The following is a 25,359-nucleotide window of genomic DNA, read 5'->3' as shown; positions in this document are numbered from 1 at the left end:
CTGCAGCTACCCTGCCAAGTACCTCAAAACTCTTCTACGTTTCAATAAGGTTGCCTCTCATTCTTCTAAATTCCGATGAGTCCAGATCCAACCTACTCAATCTCTCCTGAAAAGACAGTCTGGGCATACTTGGAATCAGCCAAGTGAACCTGCTGTGGAATGCCTCCATGCCAGGATATCTTTTCTTAGTAAAGGACCCAAAACTGATCACAGTTTTCTTGTTATGATCTGACTTGTGTAGTTTTAGCAAATCCTCCCTACTTTTATACTCCATTCCCTTTGAAATAAAGGAGTAGAAAGTGAGGACTGCAGATGCTAGAGATCAGAGTCTGGTGCTGGAAAAGCACAGCAGGTCAGGTAGTATCCGAGGAGCAGGAGAATCGACGTTTCAGGCATGAGCCCTTCATCAGAAATCCTGATGAAGGGTTCATGCCTGAAACATTGATTCTCCTACCCCTTGGATGCTGCCTAACCTCCTTTGAAATAAAGGCCAACATTCCATTTGCCTTCCCTATTACCTACTGCCTTGGATACCAGCTTTTTGTGAATCATATATGAGGTTTCCCAAATCCCTATTCTGAATCTTTCTGCAGTCTTTCTCCATTCAAATAACATTCAGCTCCTCAATTCTTCCTGCCAAAGACCATAACTTCACATTTCCCCACATCATATTCCATCTGCCATGTATTTGCCCACTTAATTAACCTGTCTACATCCTGCTGCATACTCTAAATTGTCCTCATCACTTGTCTTCCCAGTTCTTTTTGTGTCACCCACAAATCTGGCTACAGTACATTCACGTTCTTCACTCAATTATATCCATTAAAATATATTGGAAGTAACTACTGCCTTCTCCAAGATAGCTAGGGACAATTAATGCTGGCCTAGCCAATGATGCCTGCATACCATGAATAAATGGTAAGATATCAAAAATATTTCCATTCATGCTTCCCATGAAGATGACAAATTCAGAGCCAAGAAGACTGGAGTCATGTCAAACTTCTTTCTTTCAATGCCACTTTTTCTCCAAGCCAGACGTGACAGCAAATGGTCTCAGGTGGTTGATTTTACTAGAATCATAGAATCCCTACAATGTGGAAACAGGCCCTTCAGCCCAACAAGTCCACACTGACCCTCTGAAGTTTAACCCACCCAGACTCATTCCCCTACCCTATTGTCCTCTATTTACGCCTGACCAATGCACCTAACCTACACATCCCTGAATACTATGGGTAATTTACCTTGGCCAATCCACCTGACCGGCACATCTTTGAATTGTGCGAGGAAACCGGAGCACCTGGAGGAAACTCACGCAGACACGGGGAGAATGTGCAAACTCCACACAGTCACCCGAAGTTAGAATTGAACCTGGGTTCCTGGCGCTGTAAGGAAGCAGTGTTAACCACTGAGCCACCGTGCTGCCACTAAACAATACTCCATATTTGACCTGAGTCTGGTGGTCCAATGGGAGATAAAAAACCCCAGATGCAGCGAGAATGCAGGAAGAAAAATGTACCAGACATGCTTTGCAACAGTAAATTGATGTGCTTAAACTCCTAACCATAATCTTAAAATATCAGTCATGTTACTTACAGTTCATGGGTGGGCGTTGATGCATCACAAGATAATAACCAAGTTATGCCATTTATAGGATCCAAAACACAATTATCTGCTTAAGAGGGGAATGAGTAAGCAGAGACAGAGATAATAAACCCTCAATTGAACAACTTAGCAACAGTTTGGCTGACATTATTTGGATGCCATCTGTAGAATGAAATAGATCATAGTGGAGTAAAAATAATGCTGATTACAGCTTTCAGCTGAGATTATGGAGGGTTTGTTAAATTTCTGGAAATAAATTCCAGAAAGCTTTCTCTTCTTAGAATTCTTTTTCTCTCAGGAGAACAATTACATTAGCGTGCCAATAACAGCCAAAATTTAACAATTTCTAGTGGAGTCAATAAATCTTTTACAGATTCTCTCTTTCAATGCACATTTTTTAATTCATAAGTGAGTTCAGTTTCTGAACAAACTGTGAATAAACTTGAGTCTTTTTTTTGACAATCTTTTGAATTATTTACAATGTGGAGTTGATAAATAAATGTTTAAATGATAAATGTACATTCCAATCCAAAGATGATAATATCCTGGATGCCCATAATAGTGAAGTATACAAGTGAATACGTACAGAACACTTGGTTCACACGATCTCTTGGCTTAGTTTTAATCACATAAATGGCACTGAAATTTAGAAGAATGAGGGGCAACCTTATTGAAACATGCAAGATTCTTCAGGGATTTGAAAGGATAGATGCAGAGACATTATTTCTGCATGTTGGAGTATCTAGGATCAAAGACCATAATCTCAAATAAGGAGTTATACGTTTAAGACAAAGAAAAGGAGGAATTTCTACTTGCGGAGGGGAGTAAATCTGTGGAATTATTTGCTAGACAGCATTGTCTAGGCTAGCTCATTAAGTATACACAAGGCTGAGCTAGACTTTTAAACAGTAAGTGAATCAAGAGATATGGGGAAAAGACAGGAAAAAGTGTCGAGGATTATCAGATCAGCCATGATCCCTTGTGTGCCAAAGCAGACTCCATGGGCTGAATGGCCTACTTATGCTCCTACATTTCATGGTCTTATCAATTTTCAAAAACAGAATTTCTGACTGTTGTTTCAATGTTTTCATACATCACTCCAGAAGTTACAGGATTCCTTCCAGAGTGGCAGCAGTACAATATTTGCAGTTATGATAAAACATTGAGGTTCAAGGCAATTGTAATGGACCGTTTGCCCTGTTTCTGGCAGTGAAGTTTGTGTGCTCATTTGACAGTATGATGCAGACAATCACAGATACCAACTTTTGTTACGCAAAATGGGGTGTTTTCTGACTGAATTTGTTTTAAGAATATCAGGAAGTAACTGCTCAGAAAAATGTCGGAACATAATTTAAGGAACAACTGGTGGAAGGGTTTTTTGAAATAATCTTTCATGGGGTGTAAGTCATCACAAGCAAAACCAGCATTTGATCACTTACCATTGAACAACACTGAGCTGCTCGATTACAGAATCATAGAGTCATTACAGCACGGAAACAGACCTTTCAGTCTGATCAGTCTATGCTGACCATAATCCCAAACTAAACTTGTCCTACTTGCCTGCCATTGGCCCAATTCCCTCCAAATATTTCTTATTCATGAACTAATCCAAATATCTGAAACACTGTAATTGCATCCACATCCAACATGTCCTCTGGCAGTTCATTCCACACAATATCTGAAACACTGTAATTGCATCCACATCCAACATGTCCTCTGGCAGTTCATTCCACACAATATCTGAAACACTGTAATTGCATCCACATCCAACATGTCCTCTGGCAGTTCATTCCACACAATATCTGAAACACTGTAATTGCATCCACATCCAACATGTCCTCTGGCAGTTCATTCCACACAATATCTGAAACACTGTAATTGCATCCACATCCAACATGTCCTCTGGCAGTTCATTCCACACAATATCTGATACACTGTAATTGCATCCACATCCAACATGTCCTCTGGCAGTTCATTCCACACAATATCTGATACACTGTAATTGCATCCACATCCAACATGTCCTCTGGCAGTTCATTCCACACAATATCTGATACACTGTAATTGCATCCACATCCAACATGTCCTCTGGCAGTTCATTCCACACAATATCTGAAACACTGTAATTGCATCCACATCCAACATGTCCTCTGGCAGTTCATTCCACACAATATCTGAAACACTGTAATTGCATCCACATCCAACATGTCCTCTGGCAGTTCATTCCACACAATATCTGAAACACTGTAATTGCATCCACATCCAACATGTCCTCTGGCAGTTCATTCCACACAATATCTGAAACACTGTAATTGCATCCACATCCAACATGTCCTCTGGCAGTTCATTCCACACAATATCTGAAACACTGTAATTGCATCCACATCCAACATGTCCTCAGGCAGTTCATTCCACACAATATCTGAAACACTGTAATTGCATCCACATCCAACATGTCCTCAGGCAGTTCATTCCACACAATATCTGAAACACTGTAATTGCATCCACATCCAACATGTCCTCTGGCAGCTCATTCCACACAATATCTGAAACACTGTAATTGCATCCACATCCAACATGTCCTCTGGCAGCTCATTCCACACAATATCTGAAACACTGTAATTGCATCCACATCCAACATGTCCTCTGGCAGCTCATTCCACACAATATCTGAAACACTGTAATTGCATCCACATCCAACATGTCCTCTGGCAGCTCATTCCACACAATATCTGAAACACTGTAATTGCATCCACATCCAACATGTCCTCTGGCAGCTCATTCCACACAATATCTGAAACACTGTAATTGCATCCACATCCAACATGTCCTCTGGCAGCTCATTCCACACAATATCTGAAACACTGTAATTGCATCCACATCCAACATGTCCTCTGGCAGCTCATTCCACACAATATCTGAAACACTGTAATTGCATCCACATCCAACATGTCCTCTGGCAGCTCATTCCACACAATATCTGAAACACTGTAATTGCATCCACATCCAACATGTCCTCTGGCAGCTCATTCCACACAATATCTGAAACACTGTAATTGCATCCACATCCAACATGTCCTCTGGCAGCTCATTCCACACAATATCTGAAACACTGTAATTGCATCCACATCCAACATGTCCTCTGGCAGTTCATTCCACACAATATCTGAAACACTGTAATTGCATCCACATCCAACATGTCCTCTGGCAGCTCATTCCACACAATATCTGAAACACTGTAATTGCATCCACATCCAACATGTCCTCTGGCAGTTCATTCCACACAATATCTGAAACACTGTAATTGCATCCACATCCAACATGTCCTCTGGCAGTTCATTCCACACAATAAGCATTTACTTGCTGGCAATATCTTTCTAAACAAAGATACTTCCCTCCTCTTCATTTTTGACCATCATTTTCATTCCTTTTCAGGATTAGCAAAAAGTTCAAATGCACTTCAGCTTTTTCAAAAAAATTATGTCTCTCTACTCTGACATTTGGTACAAATTTCAGACAAAGAAAAGTGAAGGCAGCTTACATAACAGCATAGAGCCACTGGGATGAATGGCCTGATATAAATTCTATAAACAACTTACAGCAATCATCTGGAAGCTTTTGTGTAGCATTGCCACCAGCAGTTTAGTCAGGACAATCACAACCACCACGTTGTATGTGCCAATGATGAGTGCTCCAACAAAAGATTGCAGGTCATCAGTGTAACTGAATCTTGTGACAAACAGTGCCACATGTGCCAGGGAGAAAATATACCAAAATAGGGCATAGCAGGTCCCAACAAACCTGGAGGAATAAGACACAGTGAATTAATGACTGCCTTGCCATACTGAAAAACAGAAGACGAAAAATTAAAGTGGACTCCATCTAGATATTGAACACCCCGCTTCAGAATTTCCACTAGACACAACAGGACTTACATTAGCAGATTAGCTGAGGCAGGTCTACCTGAATTGGCATTTGAAGTCTTTCCCTGGGCACCGATACAGGAGGATGAGAAGAGGGACACTGATCAACATGATGGTTAGAGCACCAAAACCGGCAAAGTACAATATTTTTCACTTTGTGCATGGCATAAACTATCTGTAGTTGGGACAGCAGTTTTTTTATCAATGCCATTGGCACTACCATAAGAATGGCATAAAGATGACTCCTTATGGTACTGCATCCTTTCTCTGTGGGGAAGTAGTTAACCTTTGCCAGGTCTTTGGAGTGACACATGGAGAGTATAAACCAAGCTTATGAGAAATTGCATATCTAACCATGAAAGTGTAGCTCTAAACCATCCAAGCATGATTATTTTATAGTACAATTCCTTCCTGTTTTGTAAAACAGTCTGCAATATGATATATTAGAGGTAGCCTGACATTTGTAGATTAACCAGAACATAATTTGATGTAGTAATTCCAGCATTTGTAACAAAATGCTTAATTTCTTCCCATTCTCCTCCCCTCACCTTCCTCTCTTCTCACCCACTCAGTGGAGTCTGAATGCTATTAAAGCTTGAGAAACAGTTGAAACAAGAGACATGGGGAATTAAAACTTCTGAAGCTTCTCCTTCCCAATCCGTTGAAAACTCAATGTGAAAAATAAAACAACGGCTGTACATTAGGAGACCAGCAAGTAAAGATAGATGCAATTACCAGGAAAATCTTGTTTTCTAATTTGTAAATTAGTGCTTGAAAAAAAATGTAAAGTGAAAAATACCATGTCGTAACACGCTATTGCAAAGACCTGAACGACAAATAAAACATGAAACAACGCTGGTCACTAAATTCTACTTAAACTTACGAATGGAAGGCTACGTTGCTCTGTTGCTCACAGAAGATTCCAGAACAATCCTTGCCTTCCACCATCGAAAACTCCTTATCGTACAACTGAGTAAGGCCGATGGTGAAAGAGATCAGAACAAGCAGAAACATTCCCAAGAACTTTCCAAAATCTTGCAACATTTGTCCCATGGAAATCTGATCAAAAATATTGGTTACAGATTAGTAAATGATATGGATATTAAAAAACAAAAAAGAGTTTTGTTCAGAGAATAATGGCACTCATCAAAATGTTTTAAAAGGGTTCAAATGTAATAAAACCTTGAGAAATATGATCCTGAACCCTGTGCTCAATTTATAATGGGCACAGGGGGACAAAGCACAAACTGATTCAGAAGTTAATGCTAAGGGAAAGATGGAACAAGAAAATAATTACTACTGGTATTCACAGGTCTTCTGAGATTGAGCTAAATCTTTACATTTCATCCATGTATTGTTAACATGATTTGAAATAAGTGCCAAAAATTGAAATACTTTAGCTATAAATCCAAAAATTGAACAATGTTGATAAATGGGAGCAATTTCAGGGCAGTAACCCTTAGTGTCCTCAAAAGCGTTTTTCCAGCTTTCAACCTTTAAATTGATAAACCAGTTGTAATAATGAGATTAGATATCACATGTCTACCACCACTAATACTCAATAGTAGCAGTGTGTACATGTATAAGATGCACTGCAGCAATTCACGGATGATCCTTCCAAACCTACGACCACTGCTATCCTGAAGGACAAGGGCAGCAGGTATATGGGAGCAGTACCACCTGCAAGATCTCCTCCAAGCCACTCGCCCTTCTGACTTGAAAACGTATTGCTATTCCTTCAATACCACTAGGACTCATAACAGCACACAAACCAACAGCCACTCTCAGACAACAACTCACCAGGACGAAGGACCCGATACCCAGCATGAGCAAAACCAATGTAGTGTACAAAATCCCATGCAAGGACTGCACAAAACACTACATAGGACAAACAGGAAGACAGCTAACGATCCACATCTATGAACACCAACTAGCCACGAAACGACATGACCAGCTATCCTTAGTAGCCACACACGCAGATGACAAGCAACATGAGTTCGACTGGGACAACATTACTTTTATAGGACAAGCCAAACAGAGAACAGCCAGGGAATTCCTAGAGGCATGGCACTCATCCACAGATCCAATCAATAAGCACATCGACCTGGACCCAATATACCGGCCACTGCAGCAGACAGCTGGAACTGACAACTGGAAGCGGCAGATACAAATCACTATATATGCCGGAGGAAACATCACAGAAGCGCTTCACAGGAGGCTCCCAAGCACTGAGGATGTCACCTAGACAGGGGATGAAACGTCTGCAACACAAATTCCCAGCTCGAACAGAACCACAACAACAATTAAAATGGATGGCAATTTAAGGAAATAGAGTGTTAAAGGGAGGGGTGGGAGTAGGAAGGAGTTCAATAGCAATGGCATAGGGCTGGTAAGCTGCATCCTTCCTGTTTCTGTGGACAATTTGGTATCTGGATCAGGAATAGTGCTGAAAAACAACGGACAATTTTTCCCATTCGCGGGGGAAGATACTACGTGACCTTCCCAGATGGCAAATAGCTACCACACCACAGCAGTGGTGGTATGTAGCCCTCACACGACCCTTTAAGTATCCACTAAGGGCCTTAACAAGCCTGCAGGTGGGAGACCATCCTTAAGCTTTGCCTTGCATTAATTATTGGAAGGCTGGAAGGTGACAGGATCTCCACCACACACTCACTCACTCTCTCTCTCTCTCTCTCTCTCTGAATCACAGCACTTCGCAGCTCTAAATTCCACTCTGCATATCCTGTAGCATTGCCATTTCGTTTGACTTTGGTTTTTCTGTTGGTGATTTAATTGCCTCAACTCAAGCGGTTTGGGCATTCACTCTGCTTACCTCTTTATATTTGCTCAAAAAAACCCTATCTTTCATCATGTCATAACAGTCTGCATTAACTTAATTTCTAAGTTAAATGACTTTTGATAAGACGTTTTTCCTCAATATAATGTTATGTCCAGTACAGCTGTAACATGACCTCCCAACTCCTGTACTCAATATTCTGACCAATAAAGGAAAGCATACCAAACGCCGCCTTCACTACCCTATCTACCTGCGACTCCACTTCCAAGGAGCTATGAACCTGCACTCCAAGGTCTCTTTGTTCAGCAACACTCCCTGGGACCTTACCATTAAGTGTTCAAGTCCTGCTAAGATTTGCTCTCCCAAAATGCAGCACCTCACATTTATCTGAATTAAACTCCATCTGCCACTTCTCAGCCCATTGACCCATCTGGTCAAGGTCCTGTTGTAATCAGAGGTAACCCTCTTCGCTGTCCACTACACCTCCAATTTTGGTGTCATCTGCAAACTTACTAACTCTAACTCTTATGCTCACATCCAAATTATTTATGTAAATGACAATAAGTAGAGGACCCAGCACCGATCCTTGTGGCACTCCACTGGTCACAGGCCTCCAGTCTGAAAAACAACCCTCCACCACCACCCTCTATCTTCTACCTTTGAGCCAGTTCTGTATCCAAATGGCTAGTTCTCCCTGTATTCCGTGAGATCTAACCTTGCTAATCAGACTCCCATGGGGTACCTTGTCGAACGCCTTACTGAAGTCCATATAGATCACATTTACCGCTCTGCCTTCATCAATCCTCTTTGTTACTTCTTCAAAAAACTTAATCAAGTTTGTGAGACATGACTTCCCACGCACAAAGCCATGTTGACTATCCCTAATCAGTCCTTGCCTTTCCAAATACATGTACATCCTGTCCCTCAGGATTTGCTCCAACAACTTGCCCACCACCGATGGCAGGCTTACTGATCTATAGTTCCCTGCTTGTCCTTACCACCCTTTTTAAACAATGGCACCACGTTAGCCAACCTCCAGTCTTCCGACACCTCACCTGTGACTATCGATGATACAAATATCTCAGCAAGAGGCCCAGCAATCACTTCTCTAGCTTCCCACTGAGTTCTAGGGCACACCTGATCAGGTCCTGGGTATTTATCCACTTTTATACATTTCAAGACATCCAGCACGTCTTCCTCTGTAATATGGACATTCTGCAAGATGTCACCATCTATTTCCCTACAGTCTATATCGTCCATATCCTTTTCCACAGTAAATACTGATGCAAAATACTCATTTAGTATCTCCCCCATTTTCTGCGGCTCCACACAAAGGCCGCTTTGCTGATCTTTGAGGGGCCCTATTCTCTCCCTAGTTACCCTTTTGTCCTTAATGTATTTATAAAAACTCTGGATTCTCCTTAATTCTATTTGCCAAAGCTCTCATGTCCCCTTTTTTGCCCTCCTGATTTCCCTGTTAAGTATACTCCTACTTCCTTTATAGTCTTCTAAGGATTCACTCGATCCATCCGGTCTATACCTTACATCTGCTTCCTTTTTCTTAACCAAACCCTCAATTTCTTTAATCATCCATCATTTCCTATACCTACCAGCCTTTCCTTTCACCCTAACAGGAATATACTTTCTCTGGATTCTCGTTATCGCATTTCTGAAGGCTTCCCATTTTCAAGCCGTCCCTTTGCCTGCCCCCAATCAGCGTTCGAAAGTTCTTGTCTAATACCATCAAAATTGGCCTTTCTCCAATTTAAAACTTCAACTTTCAGATCTGGTCTATCCTTTTCCATTATTATATTAAATCTAATAGAATTATGGTCACTCGCCCCAAAGTGTTCCCCCACTGATACCTCAGTCACCTGCCCTGCCTTATTTCCCAACAGTAAGTCATTATTACTAAATTATGAATAAACTGCTACACCAGGGTGACATTAACCTTTTAGAATTGAGATTCAAAGACTTCACCAACTCAGATCTGGTTAAGGCTCAAACTGCACAAATCCAGCACAGTATTTGGGCATAATTCTGTCAAATCAACTTGTCTTTGGGACTCTTTATATCATCAGCAGAATTGATGTGTAAATGCAGTTCATGGAGGAGAGAGGCATCAATGTACATTTGATTTTCTTTCTCAAAGACAATTATTAAAAACCCCTCATTCACCATTAATTATTGATACTGGCGAAATTGGCTTAATAGAATCCCAAATGACACTTTAAATGAATCAATGGTGAAATATGAATGTGTACTCCTACTTTCTTATAGTGGCCTCCTGGTTGTTTGTACACTTTTGACAGTGTTGACTTTTTAAAAAATATTCCCTTAATAGCAGTCCTATTTAATTAATAACATCTCAAAAGGGATGTTTTGACTGTGAAAGAAATCGCTTGAAATCATAAAACACTCAGGTCTGTGACTTTTTTTTTACAAGTTCCTAGTCCTACTGGAACACAACCAGTACTTATCTGGTGCCTGCTTATTTTTAGAATTCCAAAAGCCGCAAATATCGTGTGGGCTAGTGTGCTTGGTGCTTCATTACGAGCTGTACTGCTGGAGATTTGAGTCTTCATGAAGGATAAATGCATCAAAACATTACAGGAATCTTATTCGATCTCGGTGTAGGAGTGTGCTGAATCTTCATTTTACATAATCTAACAGAAACGCTTAAACATTGAAGTTACTGAATATTAATCATAACAATGCTGACAAAATAATTTTTCTACAAAATTAAAAGGGAGACGCAAGGTTGAGTGATAGAACACATCAAATGCATGATTTGCTCCCCTGCATTACATCGGCTTCCTCCAAGTACTTATTTCTATTAGATTTATACCATTTCTTGTTCCCTATTACCCACAAGTTCTCAGTTGATAGTTATAGAGTTATACAGCATGGAAACAGACTCTTTGGTCCAACTCATCCATGCCTTTCAGATATCTTAAACTAATCCACTCCCATTTTACCAGCATTTGGCCCATATCCCTCTAAACCCTTCCTTTTCATGTACCCATCCAGATGCCTTTTACATATTGTAAGTGAACATAGCTCCATCACTTCCTCCGCCAACTCGTCCCATACATGCAACACTAGCTGTGGGACAAAGTTGCCCCTCAGGTCCCTTTTAAATCTTTTCCACTCACCTGAAACCAATGCCCTCCAGTTTTGGACTCCCCTACCCTGGGCTATTCACCCTATCCATGCACCTCATGTTCCAGAGAAGAGAGCCCCAATCTATCTTTCCTGAATTCTTTCAAGTCTATCAACATTCTTCCTTCAGAAGGGAGACCAGAATTGAACACAGTATTCTAAAAGTGGCTTTTCCAATGTCCTATGCAGCCACAATATGACATCCTAACTCTTACGCTCTACGCACTGAACAATGAAGGCAAGCATACCAAATGCCTTCTTCACCATCTTATCTATCTGCGACTCTACTGTGGTGCCGTAATTTACATTCATGAGCCTTGCCAATGTTGCCCATGTTAGATTTGGTGTTAGTTATTCTTATTCTTCACTTCAAAGGCACTGTTGTTGTTGGCATCCTTCCCTCTTGGTAAGATGGTGGGGATGGGGTTCTTTCATATGACACTCCAACGTTGATGGCTGAAGAGACCAATATGTGGAAAACAGATTCAACTATAAAATGCCACATGTAATGTTTATCAGATGCCATTGTGGGACATCATTTTTGTGTTATTCCCTGTTGCCAAACTGTTGTAGCCAATGATCATCAGGGCAGCACATGCTAGCCCACAGGTGATGTCATCATTTCTTATGTTGCTAACTGGTACCTCCCAAGCATGTGAGAGAAACAATTTTTAGGGCCTTTGTGTTGCACTTGGAAACATCCTTGAAATGAAGCTCTGGGCATCATGCTGGCAATATAGCTCTATCTACTCCAACACACAGAAAATGCTCACTATGTGATTTTCTTCTTTTCCTGTGAACAACTGAAATCACTTCTGCTTGACAAATATCAATATACTTGCAAGATTTGGCTTCCAGAGGATTGTCACATTCTTCATTTTGTTCTTCCAAAAGGTTCTCAGAATACTTCATAAACAGTGAAGATGAAAATTGTTTTGCTTCCTTTTTTGATAGATTTAATTTTTTTTGCTTAATTAATTCACAGGATATGGGTGTCACTGGCTGGACCAGCATTTATTGTCCATTTCTAATTGCTCAAGAAGGCAGTAAGAGTCGACCACATTGCTGTGGGTCTGGAGTCACATGTACGCCAAACCAGGTAAGGATGGCAGACTTCTTTCCCTGAAGGACATTAGTGAACCAGATGGGTTTTTCCTACAATCAACAATTATTTCATGGTTGTGATTAGACTCTTTAGTCCAGATTTTTTCAAAGTTTGGGAGAAGATTTGTAGCTCGGGTGCTCGTTGTTGTGGTTCTGTTTGCCGAGCTGGGAATTTGTCTTGCAAACATTTCGTCCCCTGTCTGGGTGACATCCTCAGTGCTTGGGAGCCTCCTGTGAAGCGCTTCTGTGCTGTTTCTTCCGTCATTTATAGTGGCCTGTCTCTGCCGCTTCCGGTTGTCAGTTCGAGCTGTCCGCTGTAGTGGCTGGTATATTGGGTCCAGGTCGATGTGTTTGTTGATAGAGTCTGTGGATGAGTGCCACTCAAACCAGGGTCTTGATAACTGGCAGCTTGACATTATTCCACACAATTCTGTGAATCAATCAATGGCGATAAGCTACTTTTTCCATGCGTGAAATGATTTCTACATCTAACCATTTCCAGCCAGGTCTTTTTAGCATGATCAAAGTCAGAGATGTGACCACAGTCTTGGTTTTCTTCACACTTATAATTCAGCAGAACAAGTTACATGCACCAGCCTTTGTGGCAGATTTCCATGTAGCTCTATCAGCATTGTCACAGAGTCATCCAGCATGGAAACAGACCCTTTGGTCAAACTCATTAATGCCGACCTGTTATCCTAAATTAATCTAATCCCAATTGCCAGCATCTGGCCCATATCCATCTACACCCCTCCTATTCAGGTATCCATTCAGATGCCTTTTAAATGCTGTAATTGTTTTAGTCTCCACCACTTCCTCTGGCAGCTCATTCCATATACACACGACCCTCTCTGTGAAAAAAGTTGTTCCTTAGGTCCCTATTAAATCTTTCCCCGCTCACCTTAAACCTCTGCCCTCACGGTTTGGACTCCCTTACCCTGGGGAAAAAGACCTTGGCTATTCACCCCATCTATGCCCCTTATGATTTTATTAACTGCTACAAGGTCACCCCTCAGCCTCCAACGCTCCAGAGAAAGTAGCCCCAGCCTATTCAGTCTCTCCCCATAGGTCAAATCCTCCAACCCTGGCAACATACTTGTAAATCTTTTCTGAACCTTTTCAAGTTTCACAACATCCTTTCTTTAACAGGGAGACCAGAATTGAATGCAGTATTCCAAAAGTGACCTAACCAATGTCCTGTACAGCCGCAACATGACCTCTCAACTCCTATCTCAATAAACTGACCAATAACGCCAAGCATACCAAATTCCTTCTTCACTATCCTGCCTAGTTGTGACTCTACTTTCAAGGAACTACGAGCTTGCACTTTGTTCAACAACACTCTCCAGCACCTTACCATTTAGTGTACAAGTCCTACCCTGATTTGCCTTTCCAAAATGCAGACACCTTGGTTTTATCTAATTAAACTCTATCTGCCACTCCTCGACCCACCGGCCCATCTGATCAAGGTATTCTCTAATCACGATGTATTGTGCTTTTGTCTTCTCTTTCAGTCTGGACAGACTGTAGAGGCCGTCCTTGGACCCGGAGTACAGGTAAGTTCTTTTCACACCTGCAAGACGACAAACGCCACGGGTGTGAAGGGGAAAATACCAAATAAAGTAGGAGCTAAGACACAGGCCTGTTTCATTCCATTCTATACTCAGGAATTGTCAGAGGTGTTGCCATCGAAATATATATATTACACTGAATTTTGTCCTGGAAAGAATGAACAGGTAATTTCCACAACATCTTGGAGACTCCTGCTATGCTGTCAGTGTCAGAAAAGTAAGGTAAATAGGTATATTAAAAAAATTCTAATCAACCAGAGATGTTATGATACACCTGTGGCGCAGAACCCTGGGTATCCTGGCCAGCAACAGGGACTACCAAGGCAACACAACAGTTCCTCACATCACTACCTGCCTTCGTGGGGTTTGAATCCACATCCTCAGAACATTAGCTTGGGGGTCTAGTTACTAGCTCTGTGACATTACCAACACACCTCTGCCCACATCCTATTCTCTCTTTCTTCTTCAGCAGTTCCTCAGGATGGATGATGATTTGCTTCCACGCTGGTTTGACAGTTTCTAGACTGACCAATAAGTTAAACGCAGGACAGGTGGTGCTTGTAGGTTCAGGTAGATTAGTCTTTGTGTTACGACATGGGGAAGCACACCTCCCCCCTCCCCCACTAATTTAAGCCTGCAATACAGAAATTATTTAAACCTTGCTGTAATCTGTTAAAATTCGAAAGGCAAAGAACTATCCCAAAAGTAAAAATTAACTACTTTTTAACAAGTCTAACAGAGAATAATTAATTAACAACTATTTACAACTCATTTATCTAAACCTATCTTTTACCTCCCCACCACCCTCCCCACCCCACAATACTAGTCCGATAAAACTGCCGATTAAGATTTACAGAAAAATCCAAATTTCATAACCAACCAGCTGTCAAATCTTGTCTTGGTATCTTCCTCTGTAGATTTGCTCTCCAGGTCGGTGCTGATGTATTTTCCCTGCGCGAACTCCTTCTCCACGCAGGTACCTCTCAGAGAGTTCTTAATAGTAACCTACATCTATTGGTCTTTTGGCAGTTCTCCTCCAACTGTTCAATTTTTTTCTCAGTTTTATACCCCAAAGCATCGGATTGTTTCATTGGTGTTAATATTGTCAAAATACTAAGTTCAAATTTGATTGGAGTTTGGTATTTTGGGGCATAATTTAAACTGATTGGCTGAATTTGAATTTTTTTTTGTCTCCACGCAACTCAGCTAATCTAGCTGTTTGACCAAATGTTACATTGCCACCTTGGTGCTGTGAGAGATAGTTCTGCTAACTTTTAACTCAAAGGTACAGTACCCCTTACACCTTCAAAACATTTGAAGGTTCATGAGTCTTCTCCAATTCCTCTACTTTGCCTCTGCTTGCTCACAACGAAGTCTCATTCCCCACTATTCCCCAAAGGCAAGAAGAGGGTCTGTTTGATGATATGTTTCAAAAGAAACTGTTAATCGGATTTCTCAAATGCTCCAGCAGATACTTGGTCCTACACTTGACTTTCTGTTGGCGCATGGAGATAAGGTCCACTGTACCTCCGGCAGGACAGAAATCATAGGTCTGTGCATCTGTATATACTCCATCTAAACGTAGATGACTCTTTTAAGCAAGATCCGAGGTCAAGTGTTCCCAGTGTTGCAAAGAAATGCGACATCCCCAGCATATGCTCCCATCTCCTTTAATCTTTTTTGCACAAGATCATTTTTGCATCACATATGTCCTGTGGGATGGATCCGACCTACCATCAGTATAAGAGATCCTGAAAGCATGACAGGAGATGTGACTTTGTAAACTTCAGCAGTTTGGCTGGGATTTCATCCTTGATGAAGGAGGGGCTCCTGCTTTGTAAGCAGTCAGTGGCCTTTTCAAGTTCAAAAGTCCGGGCACTTTGCCTAACTCAAGCATGACAGGAACCATAAAAAGACAAATGTATTTTGTGAGGCATCAGCATTCTCTTATTTTCTTCCCAGCACTGTTGAAAGAAAACCATTGAGTACAAGGCCTATTTACTTTCTCCTTCTCTCTGTGGATATTGACTGTCTAATACAGTTTCCCACAGTGGCCTGAACTGCAACCATGTGCTCAAAATGTGAGGAAACTTGGGCTTTGTTACTATAGCATTCAGAAGAGGAATCTCTCAGTATCATTTTGATTGGGATTGTGGCGCCTGACAGGAGCTTCAGGAGTAGTTGCTGTATTTGCCACGTTTCTGCTTTTACACAGGTTTTCAGAGGCAGTACTAAAGCAAATCTTTTCTCAAACGATGAGATGGAAGGTAAAAAATATTTGCAAGAGGAATCAAAACAACTAAAACCAAACCAGAAGTCTGAGTTTGAAACTCAATTCTGGACATTTTGGTTGGAGGAAATCTTTTGCTTTTTGTGAAGACGTATCAGGTCAGTCATGGGGAATGGGCATTTCTAGGTCAGATCAGGGAATGGAGAATTTATGGAAAGTATATAAGTACATCATTTGTGTTAAAGGGTTGAATCTCTGGCCCTACAGGTCAGGAACTCTGGTATACTTCAATAGTTACATAAAGTCGAATGGAGTGCTTTGGAGCCTCTAGAAAATTGCACTTTGTTCCTTTCTAACGTGTCAGACATTCACCCTCCAATTTCTTGCTTATTAGAAGGTATAGGTCATAGTCAGAGCCATGACTCCCAATCAGTCTCTACGTCCACCTAGTCTGAAGACTGATCTCCCTGTTTTCCTTGAATGACCAAGTCTCTGAAAGGCTAATATGTGCTCATGTACAGTAATGTACATTCTGGTATAACGCAACAATTGTGTTCCTTTTCAACCCCGCACTATAGAAAATCGTGCTGGAGAAGACTGCTATTGAAAATTGCTATACCTGTTCAGTAGAGAGTTCATGTTATCCAAACAGCGCCCGCAGTTCATCGATTGCATTATAGTCAATTTGTGTTGTTTTGAAGATATGCCAGGTCAGTCATGGGAATGGGCATTTCTGGGTCAGATCAGGGAAATGATTAGTCCAGAATTTGAGGAAAGTACTTAAGTATATCAGTTGTGTTAGATTTCTGGCACCTCACTGCCCATCAGGAAGTCCAGTACGGTTGAACAGTTATGAAAAACAGAATAGAGTGCTTAGGAGCCTTGGCATGGCTTTTTATGGAGGGGGGGGGGGGGAAGAGGAGGGAGAGCATGACAGTAGAGAATAAATGGTAGGTGGAGGTAGAGCTCAAAGAAAAAAAAAAGATGAACAAAATCGGAAGTTACCGAAAAAGCTCAGCAGGTTTGGAAGTACCAGTGAAGAGAAATCAAAGTTAATGTTTCCAGCACGGTGACCCTTCCTCAGAATGGGTCACCAGACCAGAAACGTTAACTTTGATTTCTCTTCATACATGGTCTCAATCCTGTGAGCTTTTCTAGCAACTTCTATTTTTGTTTCTGATTTACAGCATCCACAGTTCTTATGGTTTTTATTTGAAAGAGAAGAAAAGTTGGACAAACGAATGGATTACAATTTGTAACAATCAGCCTAAATGAATGAATAGCTGCTAATGGGGACTATTAGTGGTTAACAATGGGTTGTGTGTAATAGCAGACCTTGTGATAACAGAGGAGTTGGGCTAAGGACATGGGAGAAGATGCGTGTGGGGGATGGGCTAAGGACATGGGAGAAGATGCGTGTGGGGGATGGGCTAAGGACATGGGAGAAGATGCGTGTGGGGGATGGGCTAAGGACATGGGAGAAGATGCGTGTGGGGGATGGGCTAAGGATATGGGAGAAGATGCGTGTGGGGGATGGGCTAAGGACATGGGAGAAGATGCCTCAAGCCTGAAAATTGTTGAACCAATATTGAATCCAGAAGGCAGTAGAGTTCCCAAGCTGAAAATTTTAGTAGTTATTCATTCGCCCAGGATGATTGTTATCCACTCCTTTTGTCTGTCCAATTGTTCTCTGTCCCTTTGGGCTCTATCTCCACCTATTGTTTACTCTTTACCCATTCCTCCCCACCCTATCTTCTGCATAAAAAAATTTTTTCCTAATTTGGTCAGTTCTGAGGAAGTGTTACTGAATCCAAAATGTTACTTCTGATTTCTCTCCACAGATGCTACCAGATCTATTAACATTTCCAGCAATTTCTGTTTCCAATTTCCAACATCCACTGTTCTTACATAGCCCTAGCATCGGAATGGCCTATCATCTTATTCTAATGGTATATTTACTTATTTGCATTTGATCTTTGAAAGTTACTTTTAAACGGAGACAGCTAATTTATTATTTTTTTTAACATTGTGCGCTAGAATGTATTGAGATTTCTATCCTTACATGATATATCCTATAGCAAGTTTTGGTTGTGAAAGTTTATCATTTTAATTTCTTAATTTATGCCTGCTAAAACTGAGCCAAAATACAGAACTTTCATTCACATAATTCCTCAATTTGAGGACATCCCAAAGTGATTCACAGTCAATAAAGATTTGCAGTTAGTAAAGTACTTTGGGACTACAGTCACTGCTGCCATTTATGGGAGCTGCAGCCAATTTGCATCCAACAAGGCTTTACAAATAGAAAAGGAATAAAAAAAGTCAGATAAATCTGCTTTTGCGACATTGGTTGAATGAAAAACATTTGCCTATGAACGAGCAAAACCTCTCTGTCCTTCTTCAAATAAGATAAAAAAAATCACACGATACCAGGTTATGGTCCAACGCATTTATTTAAAGCGCTACCTTTCGGAGTGCTCTGAAAGCTAGTGTTTTCATATAAACCCATTATATCAAAACTTGGTGTCATGTGATTTTTGACCTTGTCCAACCCAGTCCAACATTAGCACCTCCACATCATGACTTCTTCAAATAGTCATGGTCCATTTATACGCATCTGAGAGGGTAGTCAGATTCTCCATTAAGAGTCTTACTTGATTTTTTAAAAATCGCCTCCAACGGTGCAAGGCTTCACTCTTTCGTTATAGACCTCCTTTTATCTGAGAACATTCCTCCTTCCCATGCAGGTACAATCAACAATTATTTTAATAAATGATTGATAAAATTATTGGAAGGAAGATATGTATCTTCCTCAAATGTAGTTCACTGAATAAAAACTAATTACCTGGGACTACCTTGCCCCCTCACATTTTTTTTTGATGTTTTGTTGGCATGTGGCTTAAAGGCTACACAGTCTAAAAGGTGTTTACTTCTGTGGCTGTTATGATCAATTGAATTGAAAAACATCATTCAAAACAAATGCAGCCAGAAATTAGTCAGCAGCTCCAAAAAGGAATGTGATGTGGAAACAGCACAATGTAGATGAAACTATAACACAAATGACAGCAATGTCAAAGCTTAAAACACACACACTGCAACATGCCCTCTGCTCCTTCAACAAAAAAGAGTTGTCCCTTTATTTTAGCAGTTACTTACTAAGATATAGACTGTCTAATTTATGAGCCAAAACTTTATAGAAAGTCACATATATAGTAACACAGCTACAAAAACTCCTTAGACAGAAAAGTGGTCATGCTCACAAAAAAACCCACAAAATCATTGAAACTTTAGGTGTGAAGTTTAGCCAGGGTCAAAATATTTGCAGTGCAAATATTTTTAGTATAACAGTACTTGCTATATAAACTGTTGATTTCAAACTGACTAAAGGTGATGGCAGGAATAGACAATGCCCATACTGTTTCTGTTTGAGATTTAGAATTCAGGTCAGGCCGGTGCTCGAAATGGCAAACTGAAGCACATAAGGCTAAATGGTATTATCTCAAGGCCTGTATACAAAGTTTGTATCTTTTATTCTACAGGCTTCCTTATCACTGCAATGTCATGAACGCAAGATGCACAGGAGATTTCAAGATAGGAGGGAAGAAAGGACAAATCAGAGTGCAGGCCAACTTTTCAGATTTCCTGGCAGCTGGTTATCCAGAAGAATTGATGGACAAGTCAGATCAGGACCCCTTTGTGGGACAGTCTAGGACCAGACATAAATTCTCAGATGAAAGAGTCTCACAATTGAGATAGAGATGAGGAATTTCTTCTCTCAAAGTTGTGAATCTATCGAATTCTTTGCAACACAGAGTGTTAAGGCTGAGATAGACAGATTCTTAATCAGAAAGGGAATTAAGGACAATGGGGAAAAAGCAGGAAAGTGGAGTTGAAGATTATCAGATCAGCCATGATCTCACTGAATGGCAAAGTAGACTCTGCAGGCTGAATAGCCTATTTCTGCTCCTATGTCTTATGGCCTTGGTCCACAATGTGTGTTAAAGAGAAGGAAAAGTGACAAAACAAATCTTTTAAAAAAAATTCTTTGATTATGTAAGATAAAGAGAGAGGGGAAAATAATAAACAATGTTCAGAAAATGAAGAAGCAAAAATGCTAACACACACAATAGTGAGGTGTTGCAAATGGGTACAACATATACAGGATCTCAACTGTGTGTGGGATGAGCAAGAAAGGTAGTGCATGCACTGGCCTCGATAGACAGAAGATAAATTAAGAGAGAACAAATCAAGCAAGGACAATTGGTTATTTATTTCACTGACTGGTTCAGAAGTACTGTTATCATAAACCTAATTATCTACCCACAACTTCGAGCACTGTGTATTATGCAGGGTGCAAATAATTAGATAACATGAACACAATACCTGCAATGGTCCAAGGATGGAACTAGTCGTGTACATAAAGAAAAGCCGTAGGTAACTGAGAATGTTGCCAAAAGCAAACAGACCCTCTGCCACTAAAGTGGGATGGAACGCATCCCAATCCTTCCTGTCTCCAATCGCATGGAACTAGAGAGACATTGGAAAATTTCACAGTTTGCACAAGAAATAATGTGACTTAGAGATTACATTTCCTTTTCAAAAATAAACATGCAATTATTAATCCAAAAATATAACCATCATCCAACTGTAACCACAATACTTTCCTTGCATATTTATGAAGGATATTCAATTCTATCTAGTTATGATACTGTGTTTCATGGTCAATGTCACAATTTCCACTGTAGTCCAGGCAACCAGCTAATATCTGAATGCTTCTGTAGAAGCTTGGTAAATAGGCAAAGGGACTTGCAGTTGTTGCATTTTCAAAAACCGCTGTCACCAGTGCATGATGTTCTGGTTTGGCTAATTTGTGACCACAAATCCTCCTTTATTGCAAGAAAGAATAGGGAGCTTTTGCATTAACTAGCTAGCCATAATTACCAATGAGTCTCGAGAATATTTATGTTCTCTTCAGGCAGTACTCCACAGTCTCCACTTAGAGACTGCATGACGTGATCAGACTGGGGGGAGTGCCATGTAACATGAAAATTAACTAACTTCTTTAGAGTATCATCTCACACAATATCTGCCCCAAACCTTATTCCCCTCACCCAGAGTTAATCATTATATATTCACTGGAATTCAATGTTAAGCAAGAGTGAGATTATCCATTTTGGGCTGAAAAGGAATAGATCAGGGTACTTTCCAGATAGTATGAAGTTAAATACAGTGGATGTCCAAACAGACTTGAAGGTTCAGGTGCACAGACCTATAAAATGTTACGAACAGGTGCAGAAAGTAATCAAGAAAGCTAATGGAATGTTGACCATTATATCTAAAGGACTCGTGCATAAGGTTGCAGAAGTGATGCTGCAGTTATACAAAACCCTGGTTAGACCCTACTTGGAGTGAACAGATTATTATCTTCCCCTCTCTCTTTACCTTACATAACAGATCTGGGCATCACACCTAAGTAAGGTTGGATTGGAGGGGATACAATGTACGTTTACAAGAATGATACCTGGATTTCAGGGGTTACCTTATGAGGAGGGAGTATATAAATTAGGCCTGCTTTCTCTAGAATTTAGAAGGTTAAGGGATGATCCTATTGAAGTCTCCAAGATATTAACAGGAGAGTGTAGATAAAAATGAACTATTTCCACTATTTGGAGCTCCTAGAACTCAGGATCATAGTCTAAAAATTAAGGTCAGACCATACAGAGAGAGGTTAGAAAGCATTTTTACACATAAAGGATGGTAGAAGTTTGGAAGTCTTTTCCAGAAAAGGCAGTGGATGCTCGATCAGTTGTTAATATTTAAATTTGAGATAGATACATTTTTGATAAGCAAGGCTATTAAGGGATATGGGCCAAAGGTAAATATATGGAGATAAGCCACAGATCAGCCTTGATCACACTGAATGGAGGATCAGACCGGAGGGTCTGAAAGGCCTACTCCTGATCCTATATATTACAATTACCACTACCAGGCTCCCCAAAGGTCATTGACTTTACAAATGCAGGAGACTTCACAGTCTTCCTAAAAAGCACTCTCTTCAGACATGAAAGAATGACAGCTCTTCTCTTGGACCACTGTTCACTTTGATTCTAATTCTTCTGACCAAGATTCTTGATTTTGGTAGATGCTTAATCTCTTGGATATCCTTTAGAGAGGATGTTGCTCTGGTAGACCAAGTTATTGGGCCACTACCGTAAATGGAGTATCTTTAATCTCCTGAATTCCCTTTGCAAAAAAAAAACCACGTTGACTCAACCATTTGCTCCTTTAATCTCATTAATGTTCATCAGAAGATTATAGCTGCTTTATTTAAACAAGTAGTTTTGTGTTTGCAATGATCTTGACTTCTGGACCATGCAATTCACTTTTAATTAAAACAGGCAAATGTTTCACAGTGTCATGGATCTTCAGGCCAGGAGGTAACAACTTATTTTTGATGAGGTCCTAATTCTTTGGAAACTGGATTGGCTTCCAAGGACTCATATGCAGCTCAACTCTACTTTGTTCAAGCAAATCTAGAGGGCATAGGTTTACGGTGAGAGGGGAAAGATATAAAAGGGACCTAAGAGGCAACTTTTTCGCGCAAAGGGTGGTGCATGTGTGGAATGAGCTGCCAGAGGAAGTGGTGGAGGCTGGTACAATTACAACATTTAAAAGGCATCTGGATGGGTACATGAATAAGAAGAGTTGAGAGAGATATGGGCCAAGTGCTGGCAAATGGGACTGGATTAATTTGGGATATCTGGTCAGCATGGTCGAGTTGGATCAAAGGGTCTGTTTCCGTGTTGTACATCTCTATGATTCTATAACCTTTTGAAGCCATTCTCTTACGCCCTTATCAGTAATTTCATCAGATTCTGTCTTCAGTTTGGGTTCTGCTATAAGTATAGGAAGCATAATGAAGTCTTTGACTGTTTGCTCCTTGTCTGATTGGTTGGTTTCTGAAGCAGTTGTTCTCTTGTCTCTAGTTAAATTACTCCAAGGATGTTGAGGTCAGGGCATATTTGTAGGTTCAAAAATGAAGAGTGCGAACTGTGAATCATAGAGCTAGCCAGAGACCTTTCCCCAGGGTAGGATTGACTGGTACGAGAAGTCATAGTTTGAAGATATTAGGAGGAAGGTATAAAGGAGAAATCAGAGGTAGGTTCTTTACACAGAGTTGTGAATGCATGGAATGCATTGCCTGTTGAGGTGATGGAAGCGAAGTCATTGGGGACATTTAAGCGACTGCTGGACATGCACATGGATAGAAGTGAGTTGAGGGGTGTGTAGGTTGAGTTACTATATTTTACATTAGGATTAAGTTTCGGCACAATATCGTGGGCCTAAGGGCCTGTTCTGTGCTGTACCTTTCTATGCTCTATGTATTTTCAACTCTTGTACACTGTTTGTTTTGTTCTTGTAGCATACCTTTAACCTTAGGAGTTGTTTCACCTGGACCATATAGTTTTATTCTCGTAGATTGTAACCTTAGCTTCGTCAGCCATGGTATCTGATTTCACGGTTGTTCCAGTATCAAGCTTTAAATTGACAAGATATTCATTGACATAAATAAGGTCCATGAAAGTTAACTTGATTAAATTAGTACTTTCATTCAAAACAGCACGTTCGTTGAGAAATACCTCTGGCATCTTTTCTAATGGAAGTATGTCACCTGATGAGGGCAACTTTTCTTTGAATAGTAATGGGTGCTCTACTCTGTATACGAGTGTATGTGAGACCAGCGTTTCTGCTGTCCTGAAACTGTCTTATGTCTGTGTAACGTCTGGGAGCAATCTAAAGCTTTACAGACACAGCATTCGTTTTCCATGGCTGGACATTGTCTTTGCCTGTGTCGCCTTTTTGTCTCACAGAGCTGACAATGACTCTTAGCACCTGCTGTTTGGCTTACTCTTCATGTTGGTTTGTCACATGCATCTTTAGAGTACCTATACTTTATAAAATCAACAGACACTGTTGCTCTCCTGAGGTAAGGATCTTCTTCTCTTAGGATCCCACATTATTTGGACAGTCTGCTTCAAAATTAAATCTACCACTGAGTGCATGAAGTCAAAGTTTCATCAAGCGTTTCAACAAATCTGTCTCTTATGAATTCTCATTTTGAAGCTCATTGTTCAATATTTTCCACTAACCTGTAAATACTTTTTATCAAATTATCCACAGATTATCCTAGAAGTTGAATGCTTCTGCAAAATCTTGTTCATTCAATGATGCTATTTGCTCTTGGACTGAAGTAAATATCAAAACTTTCAGGTCATTGTCATAAATATAAGCTCTCTTTAGTATTCTAGAAATTAATAGCATCATATGCTATAGGACCTATAAACACAATATTGCATTAACTTGTTCAGCTTCAAATGTAGCGTTTAAGGCAACTCTGTACCTTATGAACGGTCTCCTCCAAAATGCAATTTTACAAGTTCTGAAGAATGGTCACTGGACCCAAAATGTTAACTCTGCTTGTTCTCCATAGATACTGCCAGACCTGATGAATTTCTCCAGGAATTTCTGTTTTCATATCCCATTTTATGTTCTTTCTGGTCCATCTCTGACTTTGAATCTTTGTAGAAGTGATATTTCTCTTTGTTTTTCCCTCAGTGCACTTCGAAATTCTTATTACAATGAAGCGGTTTTAAATCTGCAGCGTTTTAATACCACTTGTTCTGCTGTTCTTTGAGACTAAATGATTTTGTTTAATCAATGTTGTTTGACTTCAGTTGTAAACATTGATAGATACTGTATTACAACAATATTGTAATGTGTCGACTTGTCTACTGCAATTAAAACAAACCAAATTCTTTAATAGATCTCTAAAAATTCAGTTAAATTATGTTTTGTGGTAACTTGCTGCTTCCATGCTTTTAAATTCTATTTCACTGTAATACCTTCTCAAACATTCACTGTGTTTGCCCACTTTCTGTAGCCAAGGTGCAGTTTTCCCACTTCCTT

The 25,359-nt window shown here is 40.3% G+C and overlaps 1 protein-coding gene across 7 annotated transcripts in view; it reads right to left on the bottom strand.

Annotated features, from left to right (window-relative positions):
- The window catches only part of trpc1 (transient receptor potential cation channel, subfamily C, member 1), a 94,600-nt gene that overhangs the window by 8,086 nt on the left and 61,155 nt on the right, over positions 1 to 25,359 (bottom strand). For 6 of the 7 annotated variants that reach the window (XM_072571976.1, XM_072571978.1, XM_072571981.1 and 3 more), the window contains 3 exons: positions 20,776 to 20,919; positions 6,409 to 6,584; positions 5,202 to 5,403 (listed from right to left, as the gene is read on the bottom strand). In XM_072571976.1, coding sequence (XP_072428077.1) covers positions 5,202 to 5,403; positions 6,409 to 6,584; positions 20,776 to 20,919 — 522 coding nt within the window. Of the gene's footprint in view, positions 1 to 5,201; positions 5,404 to 6,408; positions 6,585 to 20,775; positions 20,920 to 23,820; positions 23,931 to 25,359 lie in introns of all 7 variants that reach the window. The other variant, XM_072571983.1, reaches the window with a different exon arrangement.

This window comes from Chiloscyllium punctatum, chromosome 6, assembly GCF_047496795.1.
Source record: "Chiloscyllium punctatum isolate Juve2018m chromosome 6, sChiPun1.3, whole genome shotgun sequence".
Lineage (NCBI taxonomy): Eukaryota > Metazoa > Chordata > Chondrichthyes > Orectolobiformes > Hemiscylliidae > Chiloscyllium > Chiloscyllium punctatum.
The sequence above is the reverse complement of the archived record's forward strand: the minus strand, read 5'-3'. Positions and strand labels throughout refer to the sequence as shown.